Source organism: Scomber japonicus, chromosome 17 (genome assembly GCF_027409825.1).
Source record: "Scomber japonicus isolate fScoJap1 chromosome 17, fScoJap1.pri, whole genome shotgun sequence".
Taxonomy (NCBI): Eukaryota; Metazoa; Chordata; class Actinopteri; order Scombriformes; family Scombridae; genus Scomber; species Scomber japonicus.
This window is the reverse complement of record NC_070594.1, coordinates 2,199,185-2,213,723: the sequence shown is the minus strand read 5'-3', so window position 1 is coordinate 2,213,723 and position 14,539 is coordinate 2,199,185. Positions and strand designations below refer to the sequence as shown.

At 44.5% G+C, this 14,539-nt stretch overlaps 1 protein-coding gene across 1 annotated transcript; it reads left to right on the top strand.

Annotated features, from left to right (window-relative positions):
- Nucleotides 1-389: 389 nt before the first annotated feature.
- man1a1 (mannosidase, alpha, class 1A, member 1) lies at nucleotides 390-12,039 on the top strand. Its single transcript, XM_053337323.1, has 4 exons — nucleotides 390-593; nucleotides 1,302-1,474; nucleotides 3,020-3,135; nucleotides 11,907-12,039. The coding sequence occupies exons 1-4, from the start codon at nucleotides 392-394 to the stop codon at nucleotides 12,031-12,033; spliced, it is 618 nt and encodes a 205-aa protein (XP_053193298.1). The 5' UTR covers nucleotides 390-391; the 3' UTR covers nucleotides 12,034-12,039.
- Nucleotides 12,040-14,539: the final 2,500 nt, after the last annotated feature.

Sequence of the window (14,539 nt, the reverse complement as noted above, 5' to 3'; positions counted from 1 at the left end):
CTTCCTTCCTCCCTCCTTCCTTCCCCTTCTTCCTTCCTTCCTTCCTTCCTTCCTTCCATCCTTCCTTCCTTCTTTCCTTCTTCCATCCCCCTTTCGTCTTCCTTTCCTTCCTTCTTTCTTCCTTCCTCCCTCCCTCCTCCTCTCTTTCCTTCCTCCCTCCTTCCTTCCCTTCCTTCCTTCCTTCCTTCCTTCCATCTTTCCTTCCTTCCTTCCTTCCTTCCTTCCTTCCTTCCTTCCTTCCTTCCTTCCTTCCTTCCTTCCTTCCTTCCTCCCTTCCTCAATGTGAAAATAAACGTATGAATAACTTGCACATATTTTTGGATTACTCATCTTACCAACTCTTATTCATCACTTCCTCCTCTTCCTGTCCAGGCGATAGAGACCCAACCTGATGAGGAAGTCGAGCGGGGGTCTGACCTACATCGCCGAGTGGAAGGGGGGGCTGCTGGAGCATAAGATGGGTCACCTGACCTGCTTCGCGGGCGGCATGATCGCGCTCGGTGCCGACGGAGCGCCCAGCGACAAGACGGGCCACCAGATGGAGCAGGCGGCAGAGATCGCTCGGACCTGCCACGAGTCTTACTCTAGGACAGGTACACACACACACACACACACACACACACACACACACACACACACACACACACACACACACACACACACACACACATATATATATACACACAGGCACGCACATACACACACATACACATACAGGCACGCACACACACACACACACACATACACGTTTATGTGACTTCTAGGGTCTTCACATAGACTTACATTAATTTTTCAGAAGACTTACTCTACCTCAATTAGGGACACAACTTTGGTGTAACTATAAAACTTTGGAAGGAAGGAAGAAAGGAGGGAAGGAGGGACGGAAGGAAGGAAGGACAGAAGGAAGGAAGGAAGGGAGGGAAGGAAGAAAGGAAGGAAGGAAGGAAGGAAGGAGAATATATTAGAGGATTTTGGCAAAAATGGTGTAAGGAAGGAAAGAAGGAAGGAAGGTAGGAGGGAGGGAGGAAAGAAGGAAGGAGAGAGGGCGAAAGGAAAAGAGGAAGGGAGGATGGAAGGGAGTAAGAAGGAAGGATGGAAGTGAGGAAGAAGGAAGGAAAGGAGGGAGGAAGGAAGATGAGAAGGAAAGGAGTGAGGGAAGATGGTAGGGGGAGGAAAGAAAGAGAGAAAGAGGAAGGAGAGGAAGGGATGAAAAGGGAAGGAAAGGAGGGAGGGAGGGAAGGAAGGAAGGAAGGAAAGAAAGGAAGGAAGTCACCATGTTGTTCGTCTCCTCTCCTCCTCAGCGTTGAAGCTCGGCCCGGAGGCATTCCGGTTTGACGGAGGAGTGGAAGCCATCGCTACGCGCCAGAACGAGAAATACTTCATCCTCCGACCCGAAGTCATCGAGACCTACATGTACATGTGGAGGTTCACACACGACCCCAAGTACAGGGAGTGGGGCTGGGAGGCTGTTCAGGTATAATATGTTCTCATTCCTTCCTCCCTCCTACCTTCCTTCCTTCTTTCCTTCCTTCCTTCCTTCCTTCCCTCCTACCTTCCTTCCTTCCTTCCTTCCTTCTTTCCTTCCTTTCTTCTGTGGGGCTGGGAGGCCGTGCAGGTAGAGAACACAAACTATCATATTTATCTGTTTATTATAAAACCACTCTGCCTTCCTTCCTTTCCTTCTTTCCTTCCTTCCTTCCGTCTGTCCTTCCTTCCTCCCTCCTACCTCCCTTCCTTCTTTCCTTCCTTCCTTCCTTCCTTCCTTCCCTCCCTGCTTCTCTCTTTCCTTCCTCCCCCTGACTTCCTCCTTTCCTTCTTTCCTTTCCTTTCTTCCTTCCTTCCTGCCTCCCTCCTACCTTCCTTTCCTTCCTCCTTCCTTTCCTTCCTTCTTTCCTTCCTCCCTACTTCCTTCCTTTCCTTTCTCCCTTCCTCCCTTCCTTCCTTGACTCAGGACAACAGGAGGATTAATCATTACATACATTTATTGTCCAGCGACTGTGATGTCTATATTTATATCATCTTTATACTTTATACATTTTACAGTCTGGCACTTTAGCATAATGTAAATCTGTAAAAATGTGTATATGCTTATTTATTCCTTACACATACTAATTTCGGTTTGCAACAGATTCTCACACTTGCTTTAATTATTTGGTCATTCTGCAGACAATCGTGTAATTAACTGTCTAACTCACATTTGTTTATCTATATTTGAGTTTTATGCAGTTTTTTTCTTTTTACTGCAACTTATTGTTTCATTGCAAGTTTTGTACACACATATATATATATATATCTATATGTATATGTATGTGTGTGTGTATATGTGTATATTAGTGCAAACGATTAATTCTTAATCGAGATTAATCGCAGAGTTTCCATAGTTAATCGTGATTAATGACGTTTTGAATGTCATGTTTAAAATCCTGTTATTTTCCATTTGAAGGCAGTTTTAAGCCCATAATGTAAAGCATTTCTTACCAGAGTGTCTTAACTGGGAATCAATCACGGCTCTGCTGCGACTCCCACACTCCAAAATGGTCCTTTGGTGGAGCTGAGGCTGGCTTGGCTGCACCTGGGTGTTTAGCGTGGAGGTGCTAACTCAAACTCCACGTACTCCGGTGGTAGTTAAACTCCGTTTGACACAGGTTGCATTTTACTTTTGACTTGTCAACTGAAGCGTCTGGAAGTGTTTTAAAGTTAAACAAGCCGTTCAAAAGTCCAGTAGCTCTCTTACTTTCCATCAGCGCGGTAGGTTTACTGCAGGAGGCCACTTCAAAGCATAGCGCTACAGCTAGAGGAGCCGTCTACGGGGGAGTAGAAGGGACAAAAAGGCTTAAACATTAAAATGAGATTTTAAAAAATTAACGCGTTATGGATTGCATTAATCTGATCATGATTAATGCATTAACACTGACAGCCCTAGTGTGTATATATATACACAACCCGACCTTAATATTAGTGATACTTTTTGTGCATGAATATCTTGACTGATGGCGTATGATGATGTGTCTCTCTGCAGGCTTTGGAGCAGCACTGTAAAGTAGAAGGAGGCTACAGCGGAGTCAGAGACGTCTACGCTTCGTCTCCGAACCACGACGACGTGCAGCAGAGTTTCTACCTGGCAGAGACGCTCAAGTAAGACACACAGAGAACCGTCCTCAGGCTGGCAGAAACGTCTCTCTGAACATGATGTTTTTATTCATTCAGTCTGAGCTCAGCGTCTGACACTCTGACATCTGAGACTGTTTTACAGCTCAATGTTCAACCTTCCTGTCGTCTATTTTGACTGTTTGTGGAGCTAGTCTTCACAAACTGTGTTTCAAGATTTCTGGGTTCAGGATTTAGTGATTAGCATAAACCCGCCCCTGCTGCTGTAGAGGTAGAAATACATTCAGCACACACTACTACTACTACAGTCTACAGTTAGCCAGTTAGCTGAGTTAGCCGCCGAGTTAGCCATCAAACTAGCAGCTGAGTTAGCCGTCGAGCTAGCAGCTGAGTTAGCCGTCGAGTTATCAGCTGAGTTAGCAGCTGAGTTAGCAGCAGAAAGCTCTCAGACGTAGCGTCCATGTTTCTGGTAGAGGTGGTGAATGCTTTAAAGAATAAAAGCCCGTCCACACCAAGAACTATAAATATAAATACAACTATAACGTTACAGAAAACAGGAAATGAGTCAGTTTCACTTCTTTGACCTTTTATTGAAGCGCTTCTTTTGCCTTAAAGCTTCTCACCTAAACACACAGCTGTAATTCTTCTCTTTCAATAGTACTATATGTCATAAAAACAAGGTGAAATGTTCCTTTTTCTGCTTTGCTTACCAACCTCTGAACTCTGACTCAGAGCGTCTTATGTAAGCGCTGCTGCTGCTGTTCAGCCCATCAGACAGCAGCTCCCCCTTCCTTCCTTCCTTCTTTCCTTTCCTCCCTTCTTTCCTTCCTTCAGGCAGCAGCTCTGACGGCACATTTCATTGATGGTTGACATTTCCTCCCACACTCGAACTGGAACTATTTCCCAACTGAGACGTCTGACAAGAAGACGTAAAGTAAAGAACGCTGAAAGCAGAACTATGTTATTTTTATTTTTACACTCGTATATTAGTCCATTCATGTGTTGGCCTGACACTGCTCTGCTAATACACACAACAGAACGTACAGTTAGATGTTAAATAAAAACTGTCACTGCAGTTTTACATTTACATTATTGTCACAGTTTAATGAAGTTCAGCCTCTAACCCATCACAGCGAGGCAAAGAGAAGCACATAGTTATATATAGTCACCCATCGTGAAGCCGACAAAGCAGTCTGTCATTCTCAGAGGCAATTAAAATTCAACAGCTCGTCCTTTTGTTTGTTACTCATCGTGATTGTTTCCTGGGGAGCGTCTGCAGCAGCTGAGAGCGTCTGCTGGGACCGACGGCTGTTATCTGCACCTTCAGCCTCGGCCGGCCCCCGACTCCTAACTCTCTGCTCACTCTACAAAGACTCAAACGTCCTTCTGTCACATCAACCCTTCACATACTGCTCATATTCTGAGGAAGGAAGGAAGGATGAGAGCGTCTGCTGAGACCGACGGCTGTTATCTGCACCTTCAGCCTCGGCCGGCCCCCGACTCCTAACTCTCTGCTCGCCTCTACAAAGACTCAAACGTCCTTCTGTCACATCAACCCTTCACATACTGCTCATAGTCTGACTCATAATTAGTCTCCACACTAATTCACATTCAGAAACTCCTCCATCAGTCATTCATAGTATGGGAAAAAGACATTCACAGTCACTTTTTATGGTCCAGGAGAACATTTGTATAGGATGGAAGGGAGGAAGGGAGGAAAGGAGCTAACTCAAACCCATTGGTTTGTGGACTGCTGCTCGGAAGCCAATAGTTTCGAATCTGGGCAGCGCCATCTTGAAAATTTCAGGTGCATGCTGGGAAAAATAAAAACACGGATTCTACTTATATGGGATCTCGAGGACATTGGTCAATCAACCTGTCAATCAGGACGTAGCCACGCCCTAATGCATACCCTGCTTTATCATCACATATAAAATCAGGGAGGCCAAAATGTCCCAAATGAACATCATACTGCATTGAAGAAGGCTTTAAACTAGCGATTGAGACCATAAACACATTTTGAAAACGTTTACTGAGGTTAGAAATCAAGTGAGAAGTTGGTGAATTCTCCATTGACTTGTATAGAGACGGTCGCCCCCTGGTGGCCTTTTGATAGAATGCAGCTCTAAGTTACTTCCTGGTTGGCCTCATTTCAGAGGACCAGAACTCCCCGCCTGGTTAAATATGGTGTAAAACTACTCAGAGTGGGTCAACTCTGCTCCACATATTTCACCCCTGACAACATTATCTTTTACTTTCTGGAAGGTTTTAAACCACGCTGGACTTTAGTGGTGTGTCTTCATCTGCATCATGTTCCCTCCAGTCAGCTAGCTTGCAGGCTAACTCACTAGCTAGCAGGCTAACTTACTACTGAGTCAAATTACCCGAGGGCAGCAGTAAAAATTCATTCGCATATCAGGTTCTACTTTAACACAAGATGGAGGTTGTTTAGAGAAGCTTAGAGCTCCTCCTAGTGGCTGAAAGTGAACATTGCTCTCCAGTAGCTGTTAATGAAGTCTTCATACTCGACTACACAGAGGCTTAGAGCGCCTCCTAGTGGCTGAAAGTGAACATTGCTCTCCAGTAGCTGTTAATGAAGTCTTCATACTAGACTACACAGCTCAACTCTTCATTAAAACATTTTATTGGGTGTTTTTACAGTTTTACAGTTTAACAGTATGTAAGGTTTAATAGTTCTCCAGTATAAAGTCAGTTAAAAGTTCCTCGGTAAGACTCAGAATAATTAAACTGTGTGGAAGTTAAAGTGTGTGTGTGTGTGTGTGTGTGTGTGTGTGTGTGTTGAGCCGTGTGCAGCAGTGTGTGTAATTTCCCTCACAGTGGAAACACACCACATGTCCCAACACACCGACAGCAACAACCACTTCCTCTTTATACTCCGCTCGTATCGTTACTCAGTCTCAGTCCGTACGTGTGTGTGTGTGTGTGTGTGTGTGTGTGTGTGTGTGTGTGTGTGTTGTGTGTGTGTGTGTGTCTACAAATAGCTCTTTAAGTATGTTGTCAGCCCCACAGTGTGAAGCCTGTGAGCTAATAAGGCTCCACTTCTCAGATGGCTCTCCAACTGTGTTCATGAGGACGGTCTGTGTAAAAAGTGTGTGTGTGTGTGTGTGTGTGTGCGCGTGTGTGTGCGCGTGTGTGTGTGTGTGTGTGTGTGTGTGTGTGTGTGTGTGTGTGTGTGTGTGTGTTTGTGTTTGTGTGTGTGTTATTTACTGTGGGAACTTTCCAGATGTTGCACAACTTCATCAGTTTTATTGTGTTTAAGGTATTTTAACCTTCGTGTTGTCCTCCCCTTCCTTCCTCCCTTCCTTCCTTCCTTCTTTCCTTCATGTCCTCCTTCCCTCCTACCTTCCCCTTCCTCTTTGTCCTTTCTCCTTCCTTCCTTTCCATCCTTCCTTCTTTCTTTTCCTCCCTTCCTTTCTATCCTTCCTTCTTTCCTTTCCTCCCTTCCTTCCTCCCTCCTTTCCTTCCTTTCCTCCCTTCTTTCCTTCATTTTCTCCCTCCTTTCCTTCCTTCTTCCTTCCTTCCTTCCTTCCTTCCTTCCTTCCTTCCTTCATCCCTCCTTTCCTTCATTTCCTCCATCCTTTCCTTCCTTCTTCCTTCCTTCCTTCCCTGCTTCCTTCCTTCCTTCCTTCTGTCCTTCTTTCCTTCCTCTTTTCCTTTCTTCCTTCCTTCTTTCCTTCATTTCCTCCTTCCCTCCTACCTTCCCCCTTCCTCTTTTCCTTTCTCCTTCCTTCCTTTCCATCCTTCCTTCTTTCCTTTCCTCCCTTCCTTCCTCCCTCCTTTCCTTCCTTCTTCTTTCCTTCCTTCCTTGACTCGAGGACAACAGGAGTTTCCTCCTCATTCCTCCTCATTTCCCTCCTTCCTCCCTCCTTCCTCCACCATCCTACATCTTTCCCTCCTTCCTCCATCATCCTATATCTCTCCTTCCTTCCTCCCTCCTTCCTCAACCTTCCTACATCTCTCCTTCCTTCCTCCATCATCCTATGTCTCTCCTTCCTTCCTCCATCTCTCCCTCCTTCCTACATCTCTCCTTCCTTCCTCCCTCCTTCCTTCATCATCCTACATCTCTCCTTCCTTCCTCCATCTCTCCCTCCTTCCTACATCTCTCCCTCCTTCCTACATTTCTCCCTCCTTCCTACATCTCTCCTTCCTTCCTCCATCATCCTCCATTTCTGCTTCCTTCCTCCATCTCTCCCTCCTTCCTTCCTCCATCTCTCCCTCCTTCCTACATCTCTCCCTCCTTCCTACATTTCTCCCTCCTTCCTACATCTCTCCTTCCTTCCTCCATCATCCTCCATTTCTGCTTCCTTCCTCCATCTCTCCCTCCTTCCTTCCTCCATCTCTCCCTCCTTCCTTCCTCCACCATCCTCCATTTCTCCTTCCTTCCTCCATCTCTCCCTCCTTCCTTCCTCCATCATCCTCCATTTCTGCTTCCTTCCTCCATCTCACCCTCCTTCCTACATCTCTCCTTCCTTCCTCCCTCCTTCCTTCATCATCCTACATCTCTCCTTCCTTCCTCCATCATCCTCCATCTCTCCCTCCATCATCCTCCATCTCTCCCTCCTTCCTACATTTCTCCCTCCTTCCTACATCTCTCCTTCCTTCTACATCTCTCCCTCCTTCCTCCCTCCTTCCTCAACCTTCCTACATCTCTCCTTCCTTCCTTCCTCCCTCCTTCCTACATCTCTCCTTCCTTCCTCCATCATCCTATATCTCTCCTTCCTTCCTCCATCTCTCCCTCCTTCCTACATCTCTCCTTCCTTCCTCCCTCCTTCCTTCATCATCCTACACCTCTCCTTCCTTCCTCCTTCCTTCCTCCATCATCCTCCATCTCTCCCTCCATCATCCTACATCTCTCCCTCCTTCCTACATTTCTCCCTCCTTCCTCCATCTCTCCCTCCTTCCTTCCTCCATCATCCTCCATTTCTCCTTCCTTCCTCCATCTCTCCCTCCTTCCTTCCTCCATCATCCTCCATTTCTCCTTCCTTCCTCCATCTCTCCCTCCTTCCTTCCTACATCTCTCCCTCCTTCCTCTATCACTTTTATTTCCCTCCACAGCAGTCAGCTGTTGACAGGAAGTCAAGGTTATCCTAACAGAGTCTGGGTGGGGTGAGGTGTGTGTGTGTGTGTGTGTGTGGGGGGGGGGGGGGGGTGGGGTGGGGGTGGGGGGTGAAGCTCCATCCAATTCCCCCTTTTTTTTATAGGCTGTAAATTTTAACAAGCGTCACCTCTGTTCCTGATTACACCACACACACACACACACACACACACACACACACACACACAGACACACACACACACAGTTGCAGGTTGTGGCATAAGATCAATTTTTAGAGAATTTTGTTTGAGTTTTTTTTTTTTGGGGGGGGGCCAAGAAAGAAACCGTCAAACTGTCAAAGTGAAAGATGAACATTTATTAATACAAAAAATAAAATGTCTCATTAGCATCCTTTCACAATAAAAGCCTCCCACAGCACACTAACACAATGATGACCTCATCCTTCAACCTGCATCATAATCATGACATCACACAATCCATCATCCTGTTTACTGGCAGCCATCGCTCTCTGTGTGGAGCCACTTCCTGTATTCGTCCCGCCTCCGTTGCCAAGGACGCGGCTGTCAATCACTCACCGCTGTAGTTGGAGGTTTTCTTCTTTCCTTCCTTCCTTCGGTCCTTCTTTCCTTCCTTCCTTCCCTCTTTCCTTTCTTCCTTCCTTCTTTCCTTCCTTCTTTCCCTCTTTCCTCCCTTCCTTCCTTCCTTCCCTCTTTCCCTGCTTCCTCCCTTCCTTCCTTCCCTCTACCTTCCTTCCTTCCTTCCTTCTTTCCCTTTCCTCCCTTCCTTCCTTCCCTCTTTCCCTGTTTCCTCCATTCCTTTCTTCCCTCTACCTTCCTTCCTCCCTTCCGTCCTTCTTTCCTCCCTTCTTTCCTTCCTTCCTTCCTTCCTTCCCTCTTTCCTTTCTTCCTTCCTTCTTTCCTTCTTTCCTTCCTTCTTTCCTTCTTTCCCTCTTTCCTTCCTTCCTTCCTTCTTTCCCTCTTTCCTTCCTTCCTTTCTTCCTTCCTTCTTTCCCTCTACCTTCCTTTCTTCCTTCTGTCCTCCCTCCCTCCCTCCCTCCCTCCCTTCCTTCCTTCCTTCCTTCCCTCCTTCCTTCCATCCTTCCAACCTTCCTTATTTTAACTGTGGTTGGAGGTTTGTTGGCAGGAAGCTGAATCATTAGTCTGACTCTTTCTTTCTCTTTTATATCGATCCCTCCTTTCTTCCTTTCTTTCTTTCTTTCTTTTTCTCCTTATGATGAAACCTCAGCTCATCGTCCACACTTCTTTATTTTATTATTTTATTTTCTTAAACTTAAACTTTCTGATGAGTGAAGTTTTTTTTTTTGTGGGGAGAGTTTCATAACGTCTGATGATGAAATGAGACCGAAGAGTTTCATCACTGTGGTGAAAGAGCTGCACTCCTCCGCTCCTCCATTCATCTCTCCATTCATCCCTCCACTCATCCCTCCATTCCTCCAACGCTGAATGTAAACTGTGAAAAACACTGAACACAGAAACTAAAATATAAAACATTTTTATAAAGAAAGAAATAAAAGGAACAAAAACCTAACATTATAGTTCTTTCCTTCCTTCCTTCCTTCCTTCTTCCCTTCCTCTTTTCCTTTCTCCTTTCCTTCATTTCCTCCCTCCTTTCCGTCCTTCTTCCTTCCGTCCTTCTTCCCTTCCTCTTTTCCTTTCTCCTTCCTTCCTTTCCATCCTTTCATCTTTCCTTTTCCTCCCTTCCTTCCCTTCCTTTCCTCCCTTCTTCCTTCCTCCCTTCTATGCTTCATTTCCTCCCTCCTTTCCTTCCTTTCCTCCCTTCTTCCTTCATCACTCCTTTCCATCCTTCTCCCTTCCTTCCTTCTCCCCTTCCTCTTTTCCTTTCTTCCTTCCTTCTGTCCTCCTTTCCTCCTTCCCTCCTACCTTCCCCCCTTCCTCTTTTCCTTTCTTTCCTTCCTTTCCATTCTTACTTCTTTCCTTTCCTTTCCTCCCTTCCTTCCTCCCTCCTTTCCTTCCTTCTCCATTCCTCCACAGCTGAATGTAAACTGTGAGAAACACTGAACACAGAAACTAAAATATAAATCATTTTTATAAAGAAATGAATAAAAGGAACAAAAACCTAACATTATAGTTCTTTCCTTCCCTCCTTCCTTCCTTCTTCCCTTCCTCTTTTCCTTTCTCCTTTCCTTCATTTCCTCCCTCCTTTCCTTCCTTCTACATTCCTCCACAGCTGAATGTAAACACAGAAACTAAAATATAAAACATTTTTATAAAGAAAGAAAGAAAAGGAAGAGAAACATAACTGAAGGATATTTTTATCTTTATAGTAGTGATGAATTATCTGGATGGTAGAACTTACAGCAGATTCATCATTTATATTTATATTTATATTTATATTTATATTTATTTATGACAGCAGCAGATGATGTAATATATTAGATTAAAGATTAAAAAGCAGAAAACAGAGCAGCAGTTAGAGGAGCACTAAATAAAATATCACAAGAAGAAGTTTTGTGGGAAACAGACAATAAATCAACTATCATAAATAATAATAATACATTTTATTTATAGCAGGTTATCGGGAGGTTTTTGGGATGTTATCGGGAGGTTATCGGGAGGTTTTCGGGATGTTATCGGGAGGTTATCAGGATGTTATCGGGAGGCTTGCGGGATGTTATCGGGAAGTTATCAGGAGGTTTTCGGGAGGTTATCGGGAGGTTTTCGGGATGTTATCGGGAGGTTTTCGGGAGGTTATCAGGATGTTATCGGGAAGTTATTGGGAGGTTTTCAGGATGTTATTGGGAGGTTTTCAGGATGTTATTGGGATGTTATCTTGAGGTTTTCGGGATGTTATCGGGAGGTTATTGGGAGGTTTTGGGAGGTTTTCGGGATGTTATCGGGATGTTATCGGGAGGTTTTCGGGAGGTTATCAGGATGTTATCGGGAAGTTATTGGGAGGTTTTCGGGAAGTTTTTGGGATGTTTTCGGAGGTTTTCGGGAGGTTATCGGGATGTTATCGGGAGGTTTTCCGGATGTTATCGGGAGGTTATCGGGATGTTATCTGTAGGTTATCGGGAGGTTTTCAGGATGTTATCGGGAGGTTGTCGGGAGGTTGTCGGGAGGTTATCGGGATGTTATCTGGAGGTTTTCGGGATGTTTTCGGGAGGTTATCGGGATGTTATGGGGAGGTTTTCTGGGATGTTATCGGGAGGTTATCGGGAGGTTATCGGGAGGTTTTCGGGATGTTATCGGGAGGTTTTCGGGATGTTATCGGGATGTTTTCGGGAGGTTTTCGGGATGTTATCGGGAGGTTATTGGGAGATTTTCGGGAGGTTATCGGGATGTTATCGGGAGGTATCAGAAACGTCTCTCATCAATCGAATTGATCATTAATTTCAATTTTTGGGTCATCGCTTCATTCATTGATTTTCTACGTAGACTTGCTGCTCAATTTGCGTGCCGCTTTCATACATTTGAAGAAGTGAAGGTAATAAAATAGAGTCTTAATCACACAGTTTCTGCTCAATACATAGTGTGTGCTCATTATTGCTGCAGGAAGTGGAGCGGTTCATCACAGGTTTAATTCCTCCAGTTCACATGCTAACGAGACTGAACCACAAATATCTCCAGTGTTACTGATCATCTCTCTCCCTCTCTCTCTCTCTCTCTCTCTCTGTCTGTCTCCCCCCCCTTCTCTCTCTCTCTCTCTCTCTCTCTCTCTCTCTCTCTCTCTCTCTCTCCAGGTATCTCTACCTTCTCTTCTCCGATGACGACCACCTACCGTTCGATCACTGGGTCTTCAACACGGAGGCTCATCCTCTGCCCGTCATCAAGAAGGACAAAACAGACGGACCCAACGAGGTGGAGTAGAGGAGCCTCCTGCTGCTCCTCCTCTTCCTCCTCCTCCTCCTATTCCTCCTCCTGCTGCTGCTGCTGCTGCGCTGTGTGAGAACCTCTGATCCTGTGAACCTGAGCCTGCAGCTGTTTAGCCATTTGGAGTTCACAACGGCTTCGGATGCTTCTCGATCGATTGGATGTTAATTCCTTTTTTTTCTTTTTTTTTCTTGTCTTTTTTTTTAATGGAGATCAAAATCAAAAAGAGAATTGAAGCCTGACAAGCGCTGAAATCTCACTGTCGCATTTTCAGAAAGTGATTTTTTTTTTTTTGGGCCTGAACTGCTGGATGACATCATAATAAACACACATCCCTCTGCTTTGAGTTTTTTAATGTGATAAAAAGAAAAAAAAATCCAGCTATTTATTGTTATAGTTTGTAATATTCCAGCTTTTATCACATTTATCTATGAGCTCATTCAGAGGGACCAATCAGGCCAGTTCTCACTTTAATCCTCAGTTTGTTCTGGTTTTTTGTTTTTTTTTGTGCTTTTATTGTGAAGGAGAACAATGACAGACATTAAAACCTGTCGTCTCCCCCCTTAAAAGACTCCAGCTCTCGTCTGAGGATCATAAAGCCGACTCGAACTTTTTACTGAAGCTCTCCGAGTCGCCGCTCCGCTCACACCTTTTAAAAAATAAAACACAAACATCTTTTTTTTCTTTTTTTTTCTTCTTCTCCCGGGTCGGAGCGATCAGAGGAGGAGCTTATCGTCGTTGTGCGTTTCGTCATCGTTGTCTCCGGTTGTTGAACGCAGCGCAACCCGAGCCTCTTCTTTCTTTTTTTTTTTTTATAATAATAATAATAAAGCGACAAAGGCTTTTCCAACCTCTCTCTCTCTCTCTCTCTCTCTCTCTCTCTCTCTCTCTCTCTCTCTCTCTCTCTCTCTCTCTCTCTCTCTCTCTCTCTCTGCTTCCTCTCCCCAATATCACCTGGAATCAGCTGACTGCTCTGCTTCCTGTGAGCTGGTGTGAGAGGACGAGCAGACACACCAGCTCTCTACCTGCCAGAAAAACTACACTTTTATTTCCCCAACATGTTTACACCAAGCTCTCCTCCTCTTCCTCCTCCTCTTCTTCTTCTTCTTCTTCTTCTTCTTTATCTCATCCTTCACTCATCTGTGTTTCTTCTTCAGGGTTTTTCTTTTCTTTTTGCTGCACAGATCTCTCCGAGGTTCGACCGATTCAGGTTTTTTAATTCTCTTAATAATCCTGAAGTCGTCTGTTTCTCCCCTCAGCTCAGGATTTTATTTATTTATTTATTCATTTTTTTTTGGATGAATGTTGGAATAATCATCATTCCTTCTTTAATTTTGAGGTTTCAGGCTGCTGACATTTAAACATTTCTGTTATTTTTACTTTTAAAAAGACCAAAACCAATAAAATGTCAGTCAGTGTGAAAGCTTTAACTCATCAAAGCCCATTTATTCCCACTAATAGAGTCAATTATTGTTAAAAAGGATCATAAACATGTCATTTCCTGAATCAGCTGCATATTATAACTTAAGAGTAAAAAGTTAATTTGTTATAAACTATTATTAAATATTTTCAGCCACTACTTCGGTGCGTTAGTGAGTATTTAAGGGTTAAAATCAGATTTACTCCTCCAGGCAGGTTAAATATTCTACTTATTGAATAATAATAATTAGCTTTTATAGTTTTACCAGAAAAAAAAATTCAAATGATCTCATTAAAATGACGTTTGCTCACTGAAGGAAAGAGACGAAAAACACATTAATGACTTTAAATCTGAGCTTTTAGACCCTGAGAAGCTAAAAGTCTCCACTGAAGATGATAAAGATCAGAGGTGTCAAACATGAGGCCCGTGGGCCAGAACCGGCCCGCCGAGGAGTCCAATCCGGCCCACTTTCCTTCCTGTCTTCTTTTCTTTCCTTCCATCTGTCCTTCCTTCCTTCCCTCCTTCCTCCGATCCTCCCTTTCTTCCTTCCATCTGTCCTTTCTTCCATTCCTTCCTGTCTTCTCTTCCTTCCTTACTTACTTCCATCTTTCCTTCCTTCCTTTCTTTCATCTTTCCTTACTGTCCATCTTTCCTTCCTTCCTCCGATCCTCTCTTTCTTGCTTCCATCTTTTCATCCTGTCTTCTCTACCTTCCTTCCTTTCTTTCATCTTTCCTTACTGTCTTCTCTCCTCTTCCTTCCATCCTTGCATCTTCCTTCCTTCGATCCTCCCTTTCTTCCTTCCATCTTTCCATCTTTCCATCTTTCCTTCCTTCCTTCCTTCCTTCCTTTTAATGATCTGGCCCACATAAGATCAAATTGGGCTGTATGTGGCCCTTGAATGAAAATGAGTTTGACACCTCTGATAAAGATGAATCATACACACTCTGTTCTTCTTCTGTTGTTCCTCTCTCAGCTCTCCTGACGGTCGAACCCTCGTTTTTACTCGTTTCTGCTTCTTCTTGTTTCCAATCTTGTTCGTTCCTGTAGTCGCGGTTTAGAGCAGGCTGAAGGATCTTCTCTCC